Source organism: Pocillopora damicornis, chromosome 4 (assembly GCF_964200805.1).
Source record: "Pocillopora damicornis chromosome 4, jaPocDami1.2, whole genome shotgun sequence".
Classification (NCBI taxonomy): Eukaryota; Metazoa; Cnidaria; class Anthozoa; order Scleractinia; family Pocilloporidae; genus Pocillopora; species Pocillopora damicornis.
Genome location: NC_142673.1, coordinates 20,774,808 through 20,791,967, shown reverse-complemented (window position 1 = coordinate 20,791,967; position 17,160 = coordinate 20,774,808). Strand labels below are relative to the sequence as shown.

Genomic DNA, 17,160 nt, shown 5'->3' with positions numbered 1-17,160 from the left:
TGTTTTTTTTTTTCCAGTTTTTTGCTCTGTTTTCGTGACTAATTGCTGTAATTTGTTTAGCTGTTTTTATTCTTACAAAACATTTTTGTAAGAGTTCCAATACTTGTGGATCATCCACACACTTTGCAAACATTTGGCATGCAGACAAGACAGAGGCAGTCAATGTTCCCTTTGAGAAAAAACACCTTTTAAATGGCGTCTTTAATTCAGACTTTATTTGAAACTCTGATCTGAAAATATTTGTCAACAAGACTTGTTAGTAGTGAGAAGTACCAACCAAGTTTCCTTTCATAACTTAATTTCTTAAATGTCCCAATCACTGGATCTCCCAAAAAATATTACATCTTTTTATTTTTGGTGCAAAATACAAGCCCTTCTTTATTTAAAAATGAAAATTGCAAGTCACACTTCAATAATAACAGCTCTAAAGTTTACTTGTTGTTCTTCTCTGTCTGTCAGCTATCAACAAAATTGTTTTATACTTCGGACAGTGCATTACTATTTGTGGACCAGAGTTCCAACGCACCTCTGTAATCGCATATAGTTACTTCTGTCTCTTTTACAAATGTTTCTCCTTTGTAAGACGCACTCTACTCTGTTGTCACTACTGCTTTAAGTTCAGTGGAAACGACTGACTGAGGAATCGAGATGGCGGTGTTGGAACATGTTGCTGAACGCTTGCTACGGTCAAGCTTTGTAGATTTAGGTACTGGTACACTGGGATCATCTATGTATCTCTTATACTTCCTAAGATTTTAGATATATGAAAATTCACATATTTGCACTGCGGTGGAAAGATGAAATTAAGAGATCCTCGCAGCTAAGAACACTACTGAAACGAATAGTTGTAAATAGGACCTGAAAAAAATTCAGGCCCGTGAATTTTCATATATCTAAAATCTTCATTCACTTGGATGTTTATTTGGACCCAATTCATTGACCAGCTCCCAGTTGGCTTGTTAGCTCAATTGGTAGAGCGCTGCACCGGTATCGTAGAGGTCATGGGTTCAAATCCCATACGGGCCCGAATTTTTCTCAGGTCCTATTTACAACTACTCGTTTCAGTAGTGTTCTTAGCTGCGAGGATCTCTTAACTCAAGTGAGTTTCGAGTCTTTGTTTCCTCGACAACTTTTGGCCACAAATCGTGCATTTGTAATACGATCGATTCTTGTCGATTATTTCTACATAGAGTGAGCTCACATCATTATTTATATCACCAAGGTATCCATCGGCAAGAAGCAGGAAACCGGTCGGAGAAGTCAAAATAAAGTTGTGCGCTTTTCTTAACACTACAATCGGCAAGCCAGCGGATTCACTTTACTAGCCAATTACAAGTCCTAAAAGATCCACGTGATCATGCCCGTGATCGGAAACAAAGAAGACTCTATTTGGCGCTCATCTTTGAATGTACTTTTCATCTGTTGATCGTTTTTCTCAACTGTTTTGCTTAATATAACATTTCTAAAGATGGCTTTTATTGTGGTTCAATGGAGGAACGAGAACAGCGTGAGTGTTGTAAAAGAAAAGAAAGTCGTTGGCGCCGTGGAGTTAAAAGAAGGGACAACAGTTGACATATTGACTGGTACAAACAAGGGTCGAGTAGCCATCTGTAAAGCTACGATTTTGAAAGTTTGTGGTGAGTAAAAATTGCGATATTCGTTACGTGATCAAAATCTTATAAAAGAACAGATGTAGCGGGTTGAATTAAGCTTACATAACGCTCGGCGCAACTGAAACTAGAATAATTCTGAGAATCGAATCGGTCACTTGCATGCCGCAGTTTCTTAAGCTTATGCTTTACAATGAAATAAACCTATCAGTAAGGTTTCAAGATTCCTCTAGTCATGTTTTGGAACATTCAAGATTCATAATAGGAACTGTTATTAAAAAAACCTTATTACATAAAGAAGCCCTCCTTGGTAAAAACAAAATAATATATTCAGCCCTTTTTTAGTAAAATCTATGAGAGAGGTGTACTAACTCCAATATAAAAGTCACTCAATATAACAGAGATTTCTCAATTTGAGAATCCAATGAATGCCCTTTTCCTCATAGCTATCTTAAAGGCCTGGTCTGAGCTTGAAATATATATATTTAAATATGTTATTTTTTTCAAATTCAGATGTCATGGAAACCAGATACAAAATGGTCAAGCTTCTTGTAGACAACCTCATTCAAGGCCTACTCATTGTGAGCCCAGGAAAAAAATACAAACAGCAGCTAAGTTTGCAGTTTAGGATAACCTCATTCTAATTTATTGTTACAGTTACAACAAGATTTTAATCAAAAAATCAATTTTATTTGTCTGAAATTAACCCCTTCACTCCTAAGAGTGCTTGGTTTTCAAATATAATTTAAGATATTGTATTTTATGGAAAAGAATCAACAGATTTTATTCACAATTTGTGTCAAACCAAATTTAATGATTGATTAGGACTATTTTATATGAATAGCTGCAATTGAGGATTAATCCAAATGAAGTTTTCAAGAAAAAAAAAATCAAATTCCATCCTAATATTACCACACATTGATGTTAATAATGAATCAAAAATATTTTACATGTAAGCCTTAATTAAGCTTCTAAATAAATTTTATTGAATACTTGAATTTTAGCTGGGTGTTTTTAATTTAAAGTATTTATTTTATACCATTAGCCTCAAATTTTTGCTTAAAATTCCTAGTAATTCTTAAGCATTCCTAAAAATTCCTAAAAATTCCCAAAAATTCCCAGAAATTCCTGGGAATTTATTAGATTTAACAGCTTTTCAGGGAAAGTCATTGGTTCTCTGAGTTGGAATTCCTAGGAATTCCAAGTCCTGTTGGCTATAAACTTGGAATTTCTGGGAATTTCTGGGAATTTCTAGGAATTTCTAGGTTTTTAGAACCAGAGTTGTTATGGTTGGGATTTCCTAGGAATTCCTAGGAATTCTCAGTCCGAATTACCGTGAAAATTCACACCTATATTCCTAGGAATTCCAAAAGCCATTTCGCAAGGGTGAAGATGGCATGACTAATGGTGTTGGAAATGTTATTAAATTTATTCAGTGACATCAACAAAACAAACCTTTAGGTATAGTGTGGGTACAATTTGACCACTTGGGTATTGGTTATAAAATTACAATTGAAAACAGACATTTCTATATTCAAGGAATCGACAATGCATGGACCCCAATAGAACCTGTCACTGTGCAATTTGCAGTGGGTAGAAACAAAGCAGCACAAGTTGTTAGGCAACAGTTTCCATCACATACTGCAGCAGCAAAAACAATTCTCAGATCTCAGGGTGGTACTGAAACTAAAATAGTTGTCAACTTAAACACTAGAAGAACTAATATTACTACTTTTGAAGGTTTATTTATAACTGACCTCTGTGAAGACAAAATTGCTTTCCATCTCAATGTTAAGATAGAAATAAAGCAATTAAGAACAATTGCAAAACTTCAGCTTTGTATATCACATACCACTTAATCACATAACAGATTCCCGTCTCAAACTGTGTTATCTGAATGCAAAGTCTGTTCATAAACACATCCAAGACTTACGTAAAGATCTAAATTGTTCCAGTTCTGATATAAACATTCTTGCAGAAACAAGATTTAATTCTCAAGATCCTAATGACATGTATGACATCAGTGGTTACAATCTCTTCCAAAATGATTATTTTAACTCCATTAATGAAATTACTGTAATAAAGGTTATGACTTGTGAGAACTGGACAATCTTAGGCATACATGTATATCACTCTCTAAAGGTGTCTGTAAGACAGCTTTGTGAAGCAATTTCTCTAGTCTTTTAAATGCTATTTTACTAGACAACAGTATTATTGTTGGAGAATTTAATAGAAATTGGCTTATTGAGACAGAGAGGAGACCATTGTTTAATTTACAATTAAGAGATAAAGGTTACAAGCAGTTGATATCAACTTATACAACTGACAACAAAACTGCAATTGATCACATATATACAAACATATCCCAATTGGATTTCCAAGCAGGTGTATTGAAAAATGTTTTACAGAAAACAGAGTAGTTTGAGCTTCATTTCATGACACAATTAATTAAATTACAGTTTCACTATTCATTTACCCACTTACAAAAACATGAAAAATATGATACAATATTATCTGCAAAACTGTAAAATTATTATAATACTAAGTCTCAATTCCTATTCTGTGAGCTGCTGACAATTCTTGATATTTTTTCATGCGTAGAACACCATCACAAAGCTACAGGGGTTATTTGTCACATGGAGAGTGCAGTCACATAGCTTGAACTCAGGGCAACTGACATGAAAATGATGGCTCGATATGTGTCAAGTTAGAGGGGAAAACTGAAGAAGATAATGCTCCTGCTAAGAACAGGAAAAGGTTAGCAAAAGTAGCCAGGCAAGTTTTCAAGAGTACTCAAGGAAACAAAAATGACACAACCCATGGAAAGGAGCAAGTTATCTCTGCACTAAAGTATTAAGTCCTTTAGTTCTGTTGAATATTTTCTTTAACATATCAGTGTATAAAAAAAATTATTGAACTTGGTTCTGCATGATATCCACAACTAGGTACATCTCAGTAAGTATTGTGGGTCTCAGCCTTTGGCTTCAGCTGATAATGCTTACCTTGCCCTTGATAATTCTGGATATCTTGAAAAACCTCCTGTACATGTTATGAAGATACACTGTAACACTATATACATTAAGGACACAGATGCCCACAATTATGGGAAGGAATATTAAATACTACTTCTGTGGCAGTCAGCTATATAATATTGCAAATACTTATCAGTGCTTATGAAAATAGTATTCACATTTATTGTATATGTTATCCTTCCAATTGTTTTGGTTTTAAATTTTATAAACCAGTTTCATTTTCCTTTTTTTTTTTGATAGATCATGGTAATGAATATGACACAATAAGACAAGATAATTTTTTTAAGAACCATAACATACACATTGATCATGCCAATGCTGAATATCTATCACATGAGGGGTGGCTACGGAAATAATAAGAAAATATACATATACATAGTTTATACATATAACAGATGGACCCTAAAAAGCAGACTAACTTCTTCAACAAAGTGTGTTTTTATTAGTTTCAGAAGATCTATATCTTTAACCTACACTGCCGCTGGAGTTCTGGTTTTCTACCACACTAAGAATTCTGGTTTGCGCTACCAACATCATCAACTGGTAAGTATCCTATTTCTGCACCCTATGTCCCTCTTCCCATGAAAAAAAACCTTGTTCATAAATAAAGTGCCATCTTATTGTGCATAATTATAGCATATTATTTACTAATGAATATGTATATTTTCTTTTGTCTCCTAATTAGACAATTATGCTTCACTTATCTCAAAAGGAAGTTTTCCCTACAGTTCCAAACAGCAAGAAGTACCAGTAGCTTGACATCCTCCTGTTCAAAACATAGCAATCCAACCGATCAGTGGTTCCTGTACTATACATGCTACACTGCAAGTTAAATTCTGTGTAAAACAGTTGGAACAAATAACAGGAAAAATGCAAACAAGCCATTGTGAAGATACAAGTGAAAAGAATCTTGAAAGTCACAGTCGGGACAACTGAACAAATAGCAGTAGAATCTGCTCCTTTTTTCCAGCAAATATTTTAATGTGTAATGAACGCCTGATCTACATGTAACTTCCACGAGACAACTGACACTTTTTATTTATTTTTAACAAGTGAAAGAAAGTTATAAACTTCTTACATGTGCATGAAACTCCAGTCTTGCAGTATGCAATTATGATCTGTTGTAAATGATTCAGTGAATCAGGAAATTGCATTTTTTGTTCACTTTCTGAACAGTGCAGTAGTTTTAGGCAGACACACACCAAGTGTACTGCATTCAGCAGGACTCAAAACTGCTGAGCAAGTCTGCATGTGGAAAAAAGTAAAAAAAATTCAACCTTCGCGTAAGGGGCAAATAAAAAATAGTACCCTTGAAGGCTTAGCAAACAACAGTTTATTTTATATTAAGATATTTATCTACTACATTATTTGTCCTGCTGAGCCCAAATCTGCTAAAAAGAAATGTTTACTCTTCCAAGTATATCAGCTATGAGAAGGTATACGTTTGATGTAATTATTGTAACATCACACAATAAATAGTGGCAGTACTGGCCATCAAAGTATAAGAACTGCAATGTGTTGCAACTGTTGTGAGCCACCTTCATGCTACAGAAACTAAGACAAGCTAATGTGTCATTAGGTTTGTACGCCGGACTTTACTTTTTGAAGCATCTATGGGGTGTAAAAACTTGGGGAGTTTCAACTAGAATTTTTACACCGAAAAAAATGAACAAAAGATTGATAGGAACCGTGATGTAAATTATTGATACTTAAAAGATGTATAATTAATTAATACCACCGGTGCTATACGGTTCCTAACATATCCATCCCTATCTAAATTACCACGACCTGCCCAGTAGCACAGTCGGTAGAGCGTCAGTAGATTAAATCCAGAGGTCGCCAGTTCAACTTCCACAGGGGTTAAGTTCTATCAGTTCTGTGGGAACACTCCCAAATGTCCTCTTTCAGGGTACTAACCCAGTGATACTTGGTGTTTCGGCAGTACTACCTTCCTTTCGCACCTAAACACACATTAGAAATTTATAACTAATTCGACAAAAGATTTCTGGTTTAAAATCGTCGTAAAGGATGACTTGAGCTGCTCCTGCTCTTATAAAGAATCTGACAAACTACTTACTGTTTTCTGGAAGTGCCAAAGGTACATATTATTAAATGCACGTAGAAACTGGATTGAATTTAAAAACAATTTGAGTGCTACAAGGCACATAGTCTAACTGTCTGGCAACTAGCAGATTTCAACAAATTAAGTAATAACGTAGTTTACTCTAATATTTTCACTTCTGGGTTCATACGCGTCTTGAAAACCCTTTAAATTCAGCTGTCCGGTTTCAAGGGCCTTGAAAGTACTTGAAATTGGTTCTTGATTCTTGAAAGTACTTGATTTTTTATTGAACGGGATAGAACCATATAAACGCTTACAAGTTTTAAAGTAAATGAAAGCCAGTGAAAACAAATAGTGTACACTTCTCGAAATGCTTACAATGCTTACACTCGTTTTGTGTTCCAAGTGCTCTCTCCTTATTCTCACGCATGTCCATTGAACCTCAAATGCACAGCGAATGTCTGGTTTGAACGTGTTTTCAAGCTCTCGTCTGGCGTTTCTGCATGTGCACGTGTTTATGCCCAAAACGTAGCTTTCAACGAAAAAGAAAAGTTCTTGAAAATTTGAAATAGGAAAGTCCTCGAATTTTTGGCCTGAAAAAGTGTACGAATCCTGTCACTTCTCAGGCAAAGAGTATTGCTGCTAATCATTTGTAAAATTGTAACTAAAAACAGTATAAAATAATTTCAATTCTCATGGTTTTTTTTATTGACCATCATATCGAAAAGTGTTCATCTCTGGAGAGATATTGTAACTCCTACTACCCCTCTGAGCGATATCCAGACATTCACTTCTTCCAATGTCCAGAATTAAGTTTCCAATGTAAGGTACGGTAAATTTAATCCAAATAGACTTACTCTCATCTACTTCCAGCTCATATTTTTTCCCTTCGGTTTAACTTCCATTACGTGTTACTCGTTAGCCACACATGTACGCACTGCGCATCTATTTTTTCTCAAGGGACAGTCAACTGTACTATTAATTCATGACCAAAGCTACCTGACGCAACCGTGTATAGTGAATGCGTAAAAGATCGGAAAAATAGCCAGTAGTGTTACTTTGAAACGAATTATCTAGACAGCTCCGAAGAGGAATAAAACACCAATAACTTGAAACTGACCAACAAAAATCTGAGCGTACCTGACATGAGAATCATCATCACTCTTCGAAGAAGTCTTCGAAAGCAGGTTTTGTGCAGTGCCCGGAACAAGGGCCAATAAAATGGGATTTTTTGTATTAGGAGTGAAGATCGTCTATACACAAGAAGTTCTAGATCTAATTAAAAACGATGATCAGCCAACTAAAAAATCGCATATTAGTCAGGGAATCTCCCCTGTTACACAAAATAATATAAATAAGTTATCTAATTAACAGTCAGGAGCACTCGGTCGTTAGTATTTGCAACAAACAGATCTGAAGACCCAAGAGATTCGGTCCTGACTGGAAGAGAAAGTCGCCATACTCAAGTAAGTTTTTAAGCAAGTTTTCTTTACTCAAGTTTATTTCCACAGTTGTCCAACTCCTTTCCAACGCTCGATAGATCGTGACGAGATTGTAATGCGTAAATTCGTGGTGTCTTCTATAGGGGTCAACTTAAGCAAATCAATGAAGTTCTCTTTGAATCGTTGGCAAGAGAAAAGTTCCTTGGCTCCTTTAACAGCACTATAGATTCAGCCGACACAGTCAGGCGTGAAACAAGCATATTTGATCGATCCTTCTAGGTGTTTGGTGCATGTCCCATAAGCGGTGTGTATTTCGTTTCGTACTATGTAATTTGTTAATGGTACCTACAGCTCTGGCTATACTGACCGAAAAGGCAAACCCTAATTTTGGTGTAAATGCCAGTCATAACTAATTTGGTATGGAGTTGTGACGCCAAGTTATAAGCCCCGAAAGACATCCGGAAGTGAAGTGATCGGCATAACCATGATGTTTGGTTGCGTAAATAATGACAAAATTCATGTGATTGAAGAAAGCCTTTTCTACTGACTGGTGGTATTTACAAAGCATCAATAGAACTTGCACTTACTTCAGGTACCAGTCGTGTTTCTTAAACATAGGTTTGTGATGAATACTATCAAAATTTATTCAGAATAATGGGCGACGATATAGACAGGAAGTATAAGAGGAGCAGCTTTTATAGAAAAATCATTTATCTCCGTTGTTCAATGGTTTAACGTTCAAAGTGTATCAGATAATGTGTTTGAAAAAAATATTTATGCAGGTCAAATGCTGTAGAAAACGTACCACCTCTAAACGAAAGGAAAACCTGTCACTTTCGATATTTTTCGTCTAACATTTTGTAAATCGCCTGAAAGGAGCTACGTGACATGTATTTTATAGAACGTGAATCATTCATCATAATTTTGAATTATTGGCTTGTTTCACTTCTGTTGTATCTGCAGACAATTTGGAACACAATAATCTTAAGTATACTTTGGAAGCGAAGAGTTCGACCGCTCCAAATCGATCGACAGTCACAATCTAAAATTGTCGTTTCCGGGAAATTTTCCAATGCATAATTTAGGGGTATTTTTAGACGGAACTAATTATGTAAATCGAAAGATTGGTGTTGTAAGGTAATTTTGCCGAGTTGTATAAAAATTATTTGAAGATTCTGTTTCATTTAACGAGGAACAGCAATGGGATATCGACTCGCCGAAACTGACCGAGACAAGACTGATCCAAAACATTTGTGCACAAAGTGCAATGATATATTACAAGAACCGAAGCAGACATCTTGTGGACATCGTTACTGTAGAGGATGCATAGACTCAGTTCTGAGGTATTTTCATGTACATATTTATATAGAACTTTAATTTAGTTTCCTCGTTACATGTTGTAAGGGCTATGCCTATTTTATTTCATTTCTCATTCGAACAAAACGGTCTTCGGTAAAAGTGATATTAAGACTGGTCGACTAGTAAATGTGACCAGCAGGAAATGTTCGCGATATTGCTGTTTATTTCTGCCAAGTCCAAGTGGTATTAAGAGTTGTGCAGAACGTTTAGGATATTGATAATAATTTGTACACGGGTCATCAATGTATAATAATAATAATAATAATAATAACAATAATAATGATAGTAATAATGATAACAATAATAATAATAATACTAAAAACCCCATTCAGAGAAGGGATGGGGAACGTTCAGAGAGAGGCTGGTGTACATAATGTGTATTCAAGCTTAAAATGACTACAACAGTAATGAAACACGGCTATTGAGGAACACTCTTTGGTTAGTGCCTGTAGCAAAAACTTGGAAAGTGCCTAATTACTAATAAAAGCACAATAATTAATTAATGAGCTAATTAACTAGTAAATATATAACATAATATATAACATAATCAAATTAATTAATAAAACAAATAAATTAAATAAAGTCTTTAGAAAGTTTGAGGTAAGGCTTCTCTTCAGGCGACGTTTGAAGTCCCCTAATTGACCTAAGCTGACTATATCTCAAGAATATAAATTGAGCGCGTCAAAGTGTGACTCATAGCTCAACTAATTACTTTTAATGTAAGAACAAATGATGACTCTATATCTTCGCGTATTTCAAAGGTTTACCAACGAATAAGAGGAGGCTTAAGATCATTTGTTTTATTAAACAGTGTCACCTTTTCTTGATTGCAGTAAAGAAAATTCAGAGAGGAAGTGTGTTGAGGATGGTACCTTGCTAAGTGAAGAAGAGGTAAGAGGAGAGTGTGCAACACAAAGAAACACCGGTACCAGATAAATGCAATGGAGTCTGAGAATGTGTCCTTAACTTCCAATATGATATTCTTTGAATTCTTGCATGTCCTTAAAACAGCCACGGATAGTTTATATGTACGGAGTGGTTTTATATAGGAGACTTTATATATTTAACCTTTGAATTGGAAGTTCTTAATCAGAGGGGTTCGTGCATGAGTTTGGAATTTTACCTTATCATAAAATGGTAGACGGTATTGGTTAACTTTATGCTACCAAATATTACCGCGAAATGTTGGAAATGTCTGGGTGCCAATTTGCGATGGGCAATTCAATTTGCCATTTTAAATAGGAGCTGCATCGTTGTTTACTAGGCCTTTGAAAACTTTCTGGCACTCTTTTCATTAAAAATCCTTTCTAATATATAGATTTAGCCAAGCTTAAAAGTGAAGCTCGCATTTTCTTTCCCGCACGTCTCAAGGGCACAACGCCTTGCCCCGGCCAGGACTAGAACCCGGGTCGTCCGACTCGGAGCCCAGTGCACTGACCATTGGACTACTGAACAAAGCTGTGGCGTTGGCGTGCCCGCAGTACAGTTGACCACGCATGTTAAAAGTAGCACCTTGTACGGTCGTACGGTCGTACATCCAAATTTTTTCGGCTTGATGGGCTACTACTATTTTGTATGATTATGGGGCTACGCTCTGCGAGCTCCGCTATAAGTAGGAAGATAAACTGAATTAACATGATAAACAGGTTTCCTAAAAGGCGCTTTTCGATGTATGAATGCTACAGCCATTTAAATTTCAATTATCTATGTCAATCTAATACAGGTCTTCCCTGATAAATTTGTGGAGCGCGAAATCCTCCACCTAGAGCTTCATTGTTCCCGATTCGAGAAAGGGTGCCAGTGGATCGGCCAGCTAAAGCACCGTCAGGTATTATTAAACTTACAGTGATGCTTTGATTTTACAGTTCCGGTTCCGGTTCTGCTCAATACATTTTCAACCAAGAATTAAGCCAGTTGATGGAAAAAATGAAAAGACGAAACATTTTATGATGGTGACCAATCAAACAACTTAGGTCCATGAGTAAAAGTGAAAAGTCTGGGCGAGCGAAAAGGGAGGGGGTGGAGGAATGGTGGTTTAAGGAGCTTTTTTCACTTATTTCCGTTACCCCTGATAAATTTTGCTCGCCTACTTTCTTGCTCGTCTCTTTTGAGTGAGAGCCTTGCACGAGCCATTCTCTTGTTCTCATATCAGACGTTAACAAAGAGGTCTAGTCTACGCAACGCACAGTCAAAGGCATAAAAGGACCACAGACTTTCATTACAAAGTCTACATGTTTAAATTAACTGAATTACGTTTTAATTTAGATACAAACCAATAGGCTCTTTTTGTCCTAGGAACATGACCACACTTGTGAGTTTGTTGAAATTCCATGTGTTCACTCCAGATGTGGAACTATGGTACAAAGATCAGACCTCGCCAGTCATCTTGAAAACGATTGCAGCTGCAGGGAGGAGCTGTGCACCTATTGTGGAAAACGCATCTTGGTCGTTGATATGGAGGTAAATATCATGCAAATTATATTACTCTAAAAGTGCTGGAAGTTGACGTTTGAATACTGACACAGGACGAAATTGCAAGAATCCGTAAACGAAACGTAGCAGAAACATGTTAAACCGTTCCGGAAACACGACGGATAACCTGTGTTTCCGTTACCGGTTTCGTGACGTTTTCTCGCGTTTCCGTTGCTGCGTATACAACGGAACCGGACCACTTTTACGTAAACATAACGGAAACATGGAGTTGCATGTTTCCGCCACGTTTCAGAAATACGGAAACATGTGATTTCGTCCTGTGTGATTTGACCTGAAAAAATAACGCAACTTTTTTAGAAGTTTCATTGGAGAAACCCAGATAATAATGGGTAATTTAGTAATATCAACTGTGGTGACAACGTAAATTGGCGTCCGTAAACAGTTTCAAAACTAACGTTTTGAGCTTTAGCCCTTTGTCACGAAGGAGCCAATTTATGTTATCAACTCAGTTGATAATACTCTATTATCTTGTTATACTCTCCCACCGACGCAGATCCACAGTATCTTTAGAAACGTACCCCCTTCAATTATTTGCCAGGTAATATTTGGTTGAATTTGACTCTATTGCAAGGTGGAGGAATGATAATTACGTCAACTAGTAAAGGTAGCCTACAGCTCCTATAGTCTGTCACTGGATCCACACCACTTAAATGATCAAAATCAAATGCGATGTTTCCCTAAATACAATCACACGCATATCTAAAGGAAAGAAGATTCAACCCTATTATTGCTTTCTCGTCTTTTTCTAGGACCATCATCAAACAGACTGTCCAAGTTATCCTCAGTGTTGCCCTGAATGTGGAAATGAAGATATTCCACGCTGTCAGGTACGGGCAAAAGGGTTTTCTGAGTCAATATTGAGCAAAATAGTTATAGAGAATAATCTAGGATTGAAAACATTTTGCCTTGCTTCAATTTGTGGTTATTCTTAGAGTTTGAATCTTTCTCTTATTAATCAATCAAATGCAAAGATGAAAACCAATCGGGACTCGGTTACTTCATCTTTCGATGGCTTACGTCAAGCTGTTTGCTTGTTTCCTTTTAATTTCTCATCGACTCGTTATATTTTCTTTTTGCTTACATGTATCGTTCATCGTGCTTATGTTTGTTCTTGTTTTTTCTCGTTGCTTATTTTTTGTACACAATAGATCAGGTCTACATGTACAATGTTGATCTGTACTGTTCAATAGCTTTAGGATTTTAATTGCTATAAGGCTTCGCATGTTTCTCAGGTTTCTGTTCACTTGGATCCAGTAGTTGGGGACTGTCAAGAAATGAAAACAGTGTGTCCATTTGCAGCGATGGGCTGCAAAAAAACTAAGGTAACAAATAGCGTTTTCCTGCTCATTGCCTTTATATTAAGCAAAACTAATGCCTCTCGTAAGGTGAAGCAGCAATCTTACAAACGAAGCAAATGGTACATTCTGCCTGACAGTACAATTGTAGTTATCTCGGTTTCAGTGATATGAGCGACAAGGAGTATTTCTTTTCCCTTTGGCTGGGTTAACAATGCATCCCCAGGTTCCGTCAATAAGAATTGTGACTTGTATATAAATACGTAACACTGAAAGACATCCTGCTTTTTATGACGAAAATATTCTGACTGCAATTTGTATAAATCCGATTTGGAGAGAAAGCATGCCACAACGAATCAAGTTAAGCTTTTATACGACCTCTTTAATTGTTTGTTCGTTTTTAATTCAGCCTATGCGTTTTAATGAAAGAAAGGATCACCTCAAAGAATACACACCAGAACACATGACTTATTTGCTGCAGCACTTTACAGAACTGTCCTCGCTCGTTAGCAGCACTTCGAGTTATGCATTATCAAGCAAGATCAGTGGCTTAATTGTTCCCATTGAAAAACAACTGGACTATTCGATCAAGCAGATAGGAGCAGCATTAGTGGAGACTGGTGCACTTAAATCAAGAGGTGACCAACAAGAAGCTCGCATCGAAAACCTGGAGAAAGCTGTAGATCATTTCAGACTGCTTGGTGACTCAAGCGATAATAGTGAGCAGCTCGAACTCTCCACAAAAGTTAGCGACCAAGCAGCTAAAATTGCTGACCTGGAGGTGTTTATGATTGAAGGAAACAAAAATGACGAAGATCTCGGGCGACAGATCAAAGGGTTGAAGAGAGAACACGAGAATTTCAAAGAAGTGTTTTCAAAGATACAGCGACGTCTCGAGTCCATAGAGCACACGCTGGGCCTGCGTAATGTGCTTCTGGCTGATTTGGAGGAACAGGTCAGACAGAATGAGGTTTCTAGTCACAATGGCATCCTGCTTTGGAAAATCTCCGACTTCGCCAGAAAAAGGCAAGATGCACTCAGCGGCAGACAAGTGTCTCTCTACAGTCCACCTTTCTACGCTAGTAGCTATGGATACAAGATGTGTGTGCGCCTTTATCTAAACGGAGATGGAATGGGCAAAGGAACACACATCTCGTTGTTCTTTGTGGTTATGCGCGGTCCGTATGATGCACTTCTTCGCTGGCCTTTCAGACAGAAGGTCACCTTCATGTTGTTGGATCAGGATGACGTTGAACATGTTATCGATGCCTTCAGACCAGATCCAAGTAACAAATCCTTCCAACGACCAAAGAGAGATATGAACATCGCCAGTGGTTGTCCAACGTTTTGCCATCTATCGGGGTTAAACAACCACGCTTACGTGCGCGATGATACCATGTTCGTTAAGGTCATAATTGACACTACAGACATTTGAGTTATGACTGTAACTTTTAAGGGTTTAAGCCATAATAAGTTACTGGTTTTAATTGCATTTCCAGAGCCTGTAAACCTAGGCTATTGTTTATTAAATTTACAAGACAGAACTTCGAAAATCCCGAAAAGTGGGAGACTATTTCCTAAACGTCGATTCGCAACGAATAAATCCATAATCGATTAATCAGTGTGACAAAAAAAAAAAAAATAACGAGAGAGAAAAAGATCCTCCTTGCCAGAAGACTCATCGTGCTGTTTACTTAAAGTTGTAAGTTAGAAACGTTCTTGGTCGGAAAACTGCTCGAGCTCCTCTAGATTAGTCATTTCTAGATAATATTATGATATACCAAATGAATTACAGTGTATAAGTCACCGATTGACAACTCGTTATTGAATAGAGGGGATTCCCGTAAATAAATTTCTCTAATTTTTTAATAAGTTATAAATACGTATATTATTTTAAAAATACGAGGTGTTAAAGCTGACTGATCCTTTATACTCAAGTGGGGCCTCGCCGATTGCTTTAAACACGTATATTATTTAAAAATACGCGGTATGAAAGCTGACTAATCTTTGATACTCACGTGGGGCCACGCCGATTGCTTTAAACAATAATTTTTGACGGCGTGGGGTCACGTGGGGCCTCGCCTTTTTTTAATGAAATATGAGCTCATATAAGCTCGATTCGTGAGAGGGTATTTGAAACTATCACAAGTACAGGATAGCATTCTACCTATCCGTTGGGCGGTGAGTATATAAATATATACCTTTAATGGCATAGTCTATGAGCTCATTTAAGCTCGATTCTTCATGAGTGGGTGGGTACTTGAAATTAACACAAGTATAGAATAGCATTCTACTTATCCATTGTACGGTGAGTATGCAATATATATATATATATATATATATTTTTTTTTTTTTGGCCAGAGTTGTAATTATAAAACCTTTGGTGGTCTTTCATCTCGACCTCCTCCTCCTCTTTTTGTACTCAGCTTAAGAGACCAGCTTTGATTCTTTGTTAGTGAGATAAAACCCCTGAGGGAGGGAGTGGCTGTAATGGGCCGACTGAAGTCCACAGTCTCTCAGCTTGTGTCCCAGGTAACAGCAGAGAACGGGCCATTCAAGATGAGCTTCATGATTTAAGATCTCGTTTGAAGCACGTGGAGGAAACCTTGATAGAACCGGATTCAGTACCAGCAGGACAGCGCGGCTCACTTCCCGCTCGGTATCGTGAAGCAGGCCTTTGCCTGGTAAAAGGTTTAGGGTGTTATTGAGATACTTAAAAAAGAAGGTTTATGGAGGTTTTGCGGCATTGCAAGTTTGCCCCCCTCCCCCCTGAAGTAAAAAAACGTTCGCCGCTACCTTCACCAGTTTGCCCCCAAATATTTTAATTCGTTTCGTTACCGTTAAGAGGATATTCCTTTTCTGTCGAAATCAACTTTTTTTTTAACTTTCGAGTCGATCAACAAAGAACTGTTGAAAGATTTTAGTGTGAATTCGTAAGGGTGGGGGCAAATTTGGTTTACTACAGGTGGCGACTGAACAGAATAAAGGGGGCGGAATAGCTCCAGGTACCGGGAAAAAAGCACCACACTCAAAAAGATTGATGACAAATGTTTCGATATCTCGCGTGATGCCATGTCGGAATGTAGTAAGTTATTGAGTACGGCCTTCGTTAACCTATCGAGCGATAACAAATTGGCTCTTTGATTTCTTAAGGGAATAGTTTGTATATAAAGCTGCAACCATTAAATGTCATACGATTTAGAATTGACGCATCAAATCCACACGTAGTCATAGTTGTAATTTCAAATCAGGCTAAGAGGAAAGCTTTGGAAATCAATCTAAGTGGAACATAAAGTTTTAATTTACCTTTGTAGATCGACAATTTTTTTTACAAAAGCTGTAGAAATGAGTGACAACTTGGCTTGTTCTTTATGGGCAAATTTAAACACTATAGTGGTGACAAATAAAATCGTTAAAACCATAGCTATACTCTGTCATAATTGCATTCTGAACGCAGTACCATAGTTTCTTTAGAAACTTACCCACTTTATTTATTGCATAGTCGACTGTATTATTAATTCACAGCAAAAGCTACCTGACGCAACCTTGTATAAACCAAGCAAAAGGTCAGGGCAATAGACAGAATGGTCATTTTAGCACGAAGAAGATATCATTTTGACGGCTTTGATGAGGTATAAAGGCTGATAACTTGAAACCGTACACCAGACTCTCTGAAGAGACCTGATCTGCGAATCTAAAATAGTCATCAGGGAAAAGGCATCCATGCCCTTTGTGCCACAAGAGATTTCAGAGCAACAAGTGCAGATCAAAAAGAAGAGTTCAAAAGCAAGTTTTGTGTAGTACCTAGAACAGGGTCTAATAAACGGGAATTGTTTTTTTCGCACTAGGAGCAAAGGTTGAGCTGCA

General features: G+C 37.1%; 1 protein-coding gene and 2 long non-coding RNA genes across 6 annotated transcripts; all 3 read left to right on the top strand.

Annotated features, from left to right (window-relative positions):
- Nucleotides 1-1,064: 1,064 nt before the first annotated feature.
- Nucleotides 1,065-2,611, top strand: LOC149047222 (uncharacterized). Its single transcript, XR_016186131.1, has 2 exons — nt 1,065-1,637; nt 2,124-2,611. It is a non-coding gene; the product is annotated as an uncharacterized LOC149047222 (long non-coding RNA).
- A 358-nt stretch (nt 2,612-2,969) lies between these two features.
- LOC149047221 (uncharacterized) lies at nt 2,970-6,156 on the top strand. The gene is made up of 3 exons (XR_016186133.1): nt 2,970-4,460; nt 5,089-5,185; nt 5,328-6,156. It is a non-coding gene; the product is annotated as an uncharacterized LOC149047221 (long non-coding RNA).
- Nucleotides 6,157-8,084: 1,928 nt separating this feature from the next.
- On the top strand, nt 8,085-15,158 carry LOC149047220 (TNF receptor-associated factor 2-like). 4 transcript variants are annotated; one of them, XM_089204911.1, is made up of 9 exons: nt 8,085-8,170; nt 8,290-8,450; nt 9,345-9,489; nt 10,339-10,396; nt 11,229-11,333; nt 11,801-11,965; nt 12,748-12,825; nt 13,231-13,320; nt 13,703-15,158. In XM_089204911.1, the coding sequence occupies exons 3-9, from the start codon at nt 9,347-9,349 to the stop codon at nt 14,726-14,728; spliced, it is 1,665 nt and encodes a 554-aa protein (XP_089061037.1). In that variant the 5' UTR covers nt 8,085-8,170; nt 8,290-8,450; nt 9,345-9,346; the 3' UTR covers nt 14,729-15,158. The 4 variants fall into 4 exon arrangements, with proteins under 4 accessions (XP_089061037.1, XP_089061040.1, XP_089061041.1 ...); XM_089204914.1 differs by lacking the exon at nt 8,290-8,450 and having other exon boundaries at nt 8,089-8,170; nt 9,339-9,489; XM_089204915.1 differs by lacking the exon at nt 8,290-8,450 and having other exon boundaries at nt 8,100-8,170.
- Nucleotides 15,159-17,160: the final 2,002 nt, after the last annotated feature.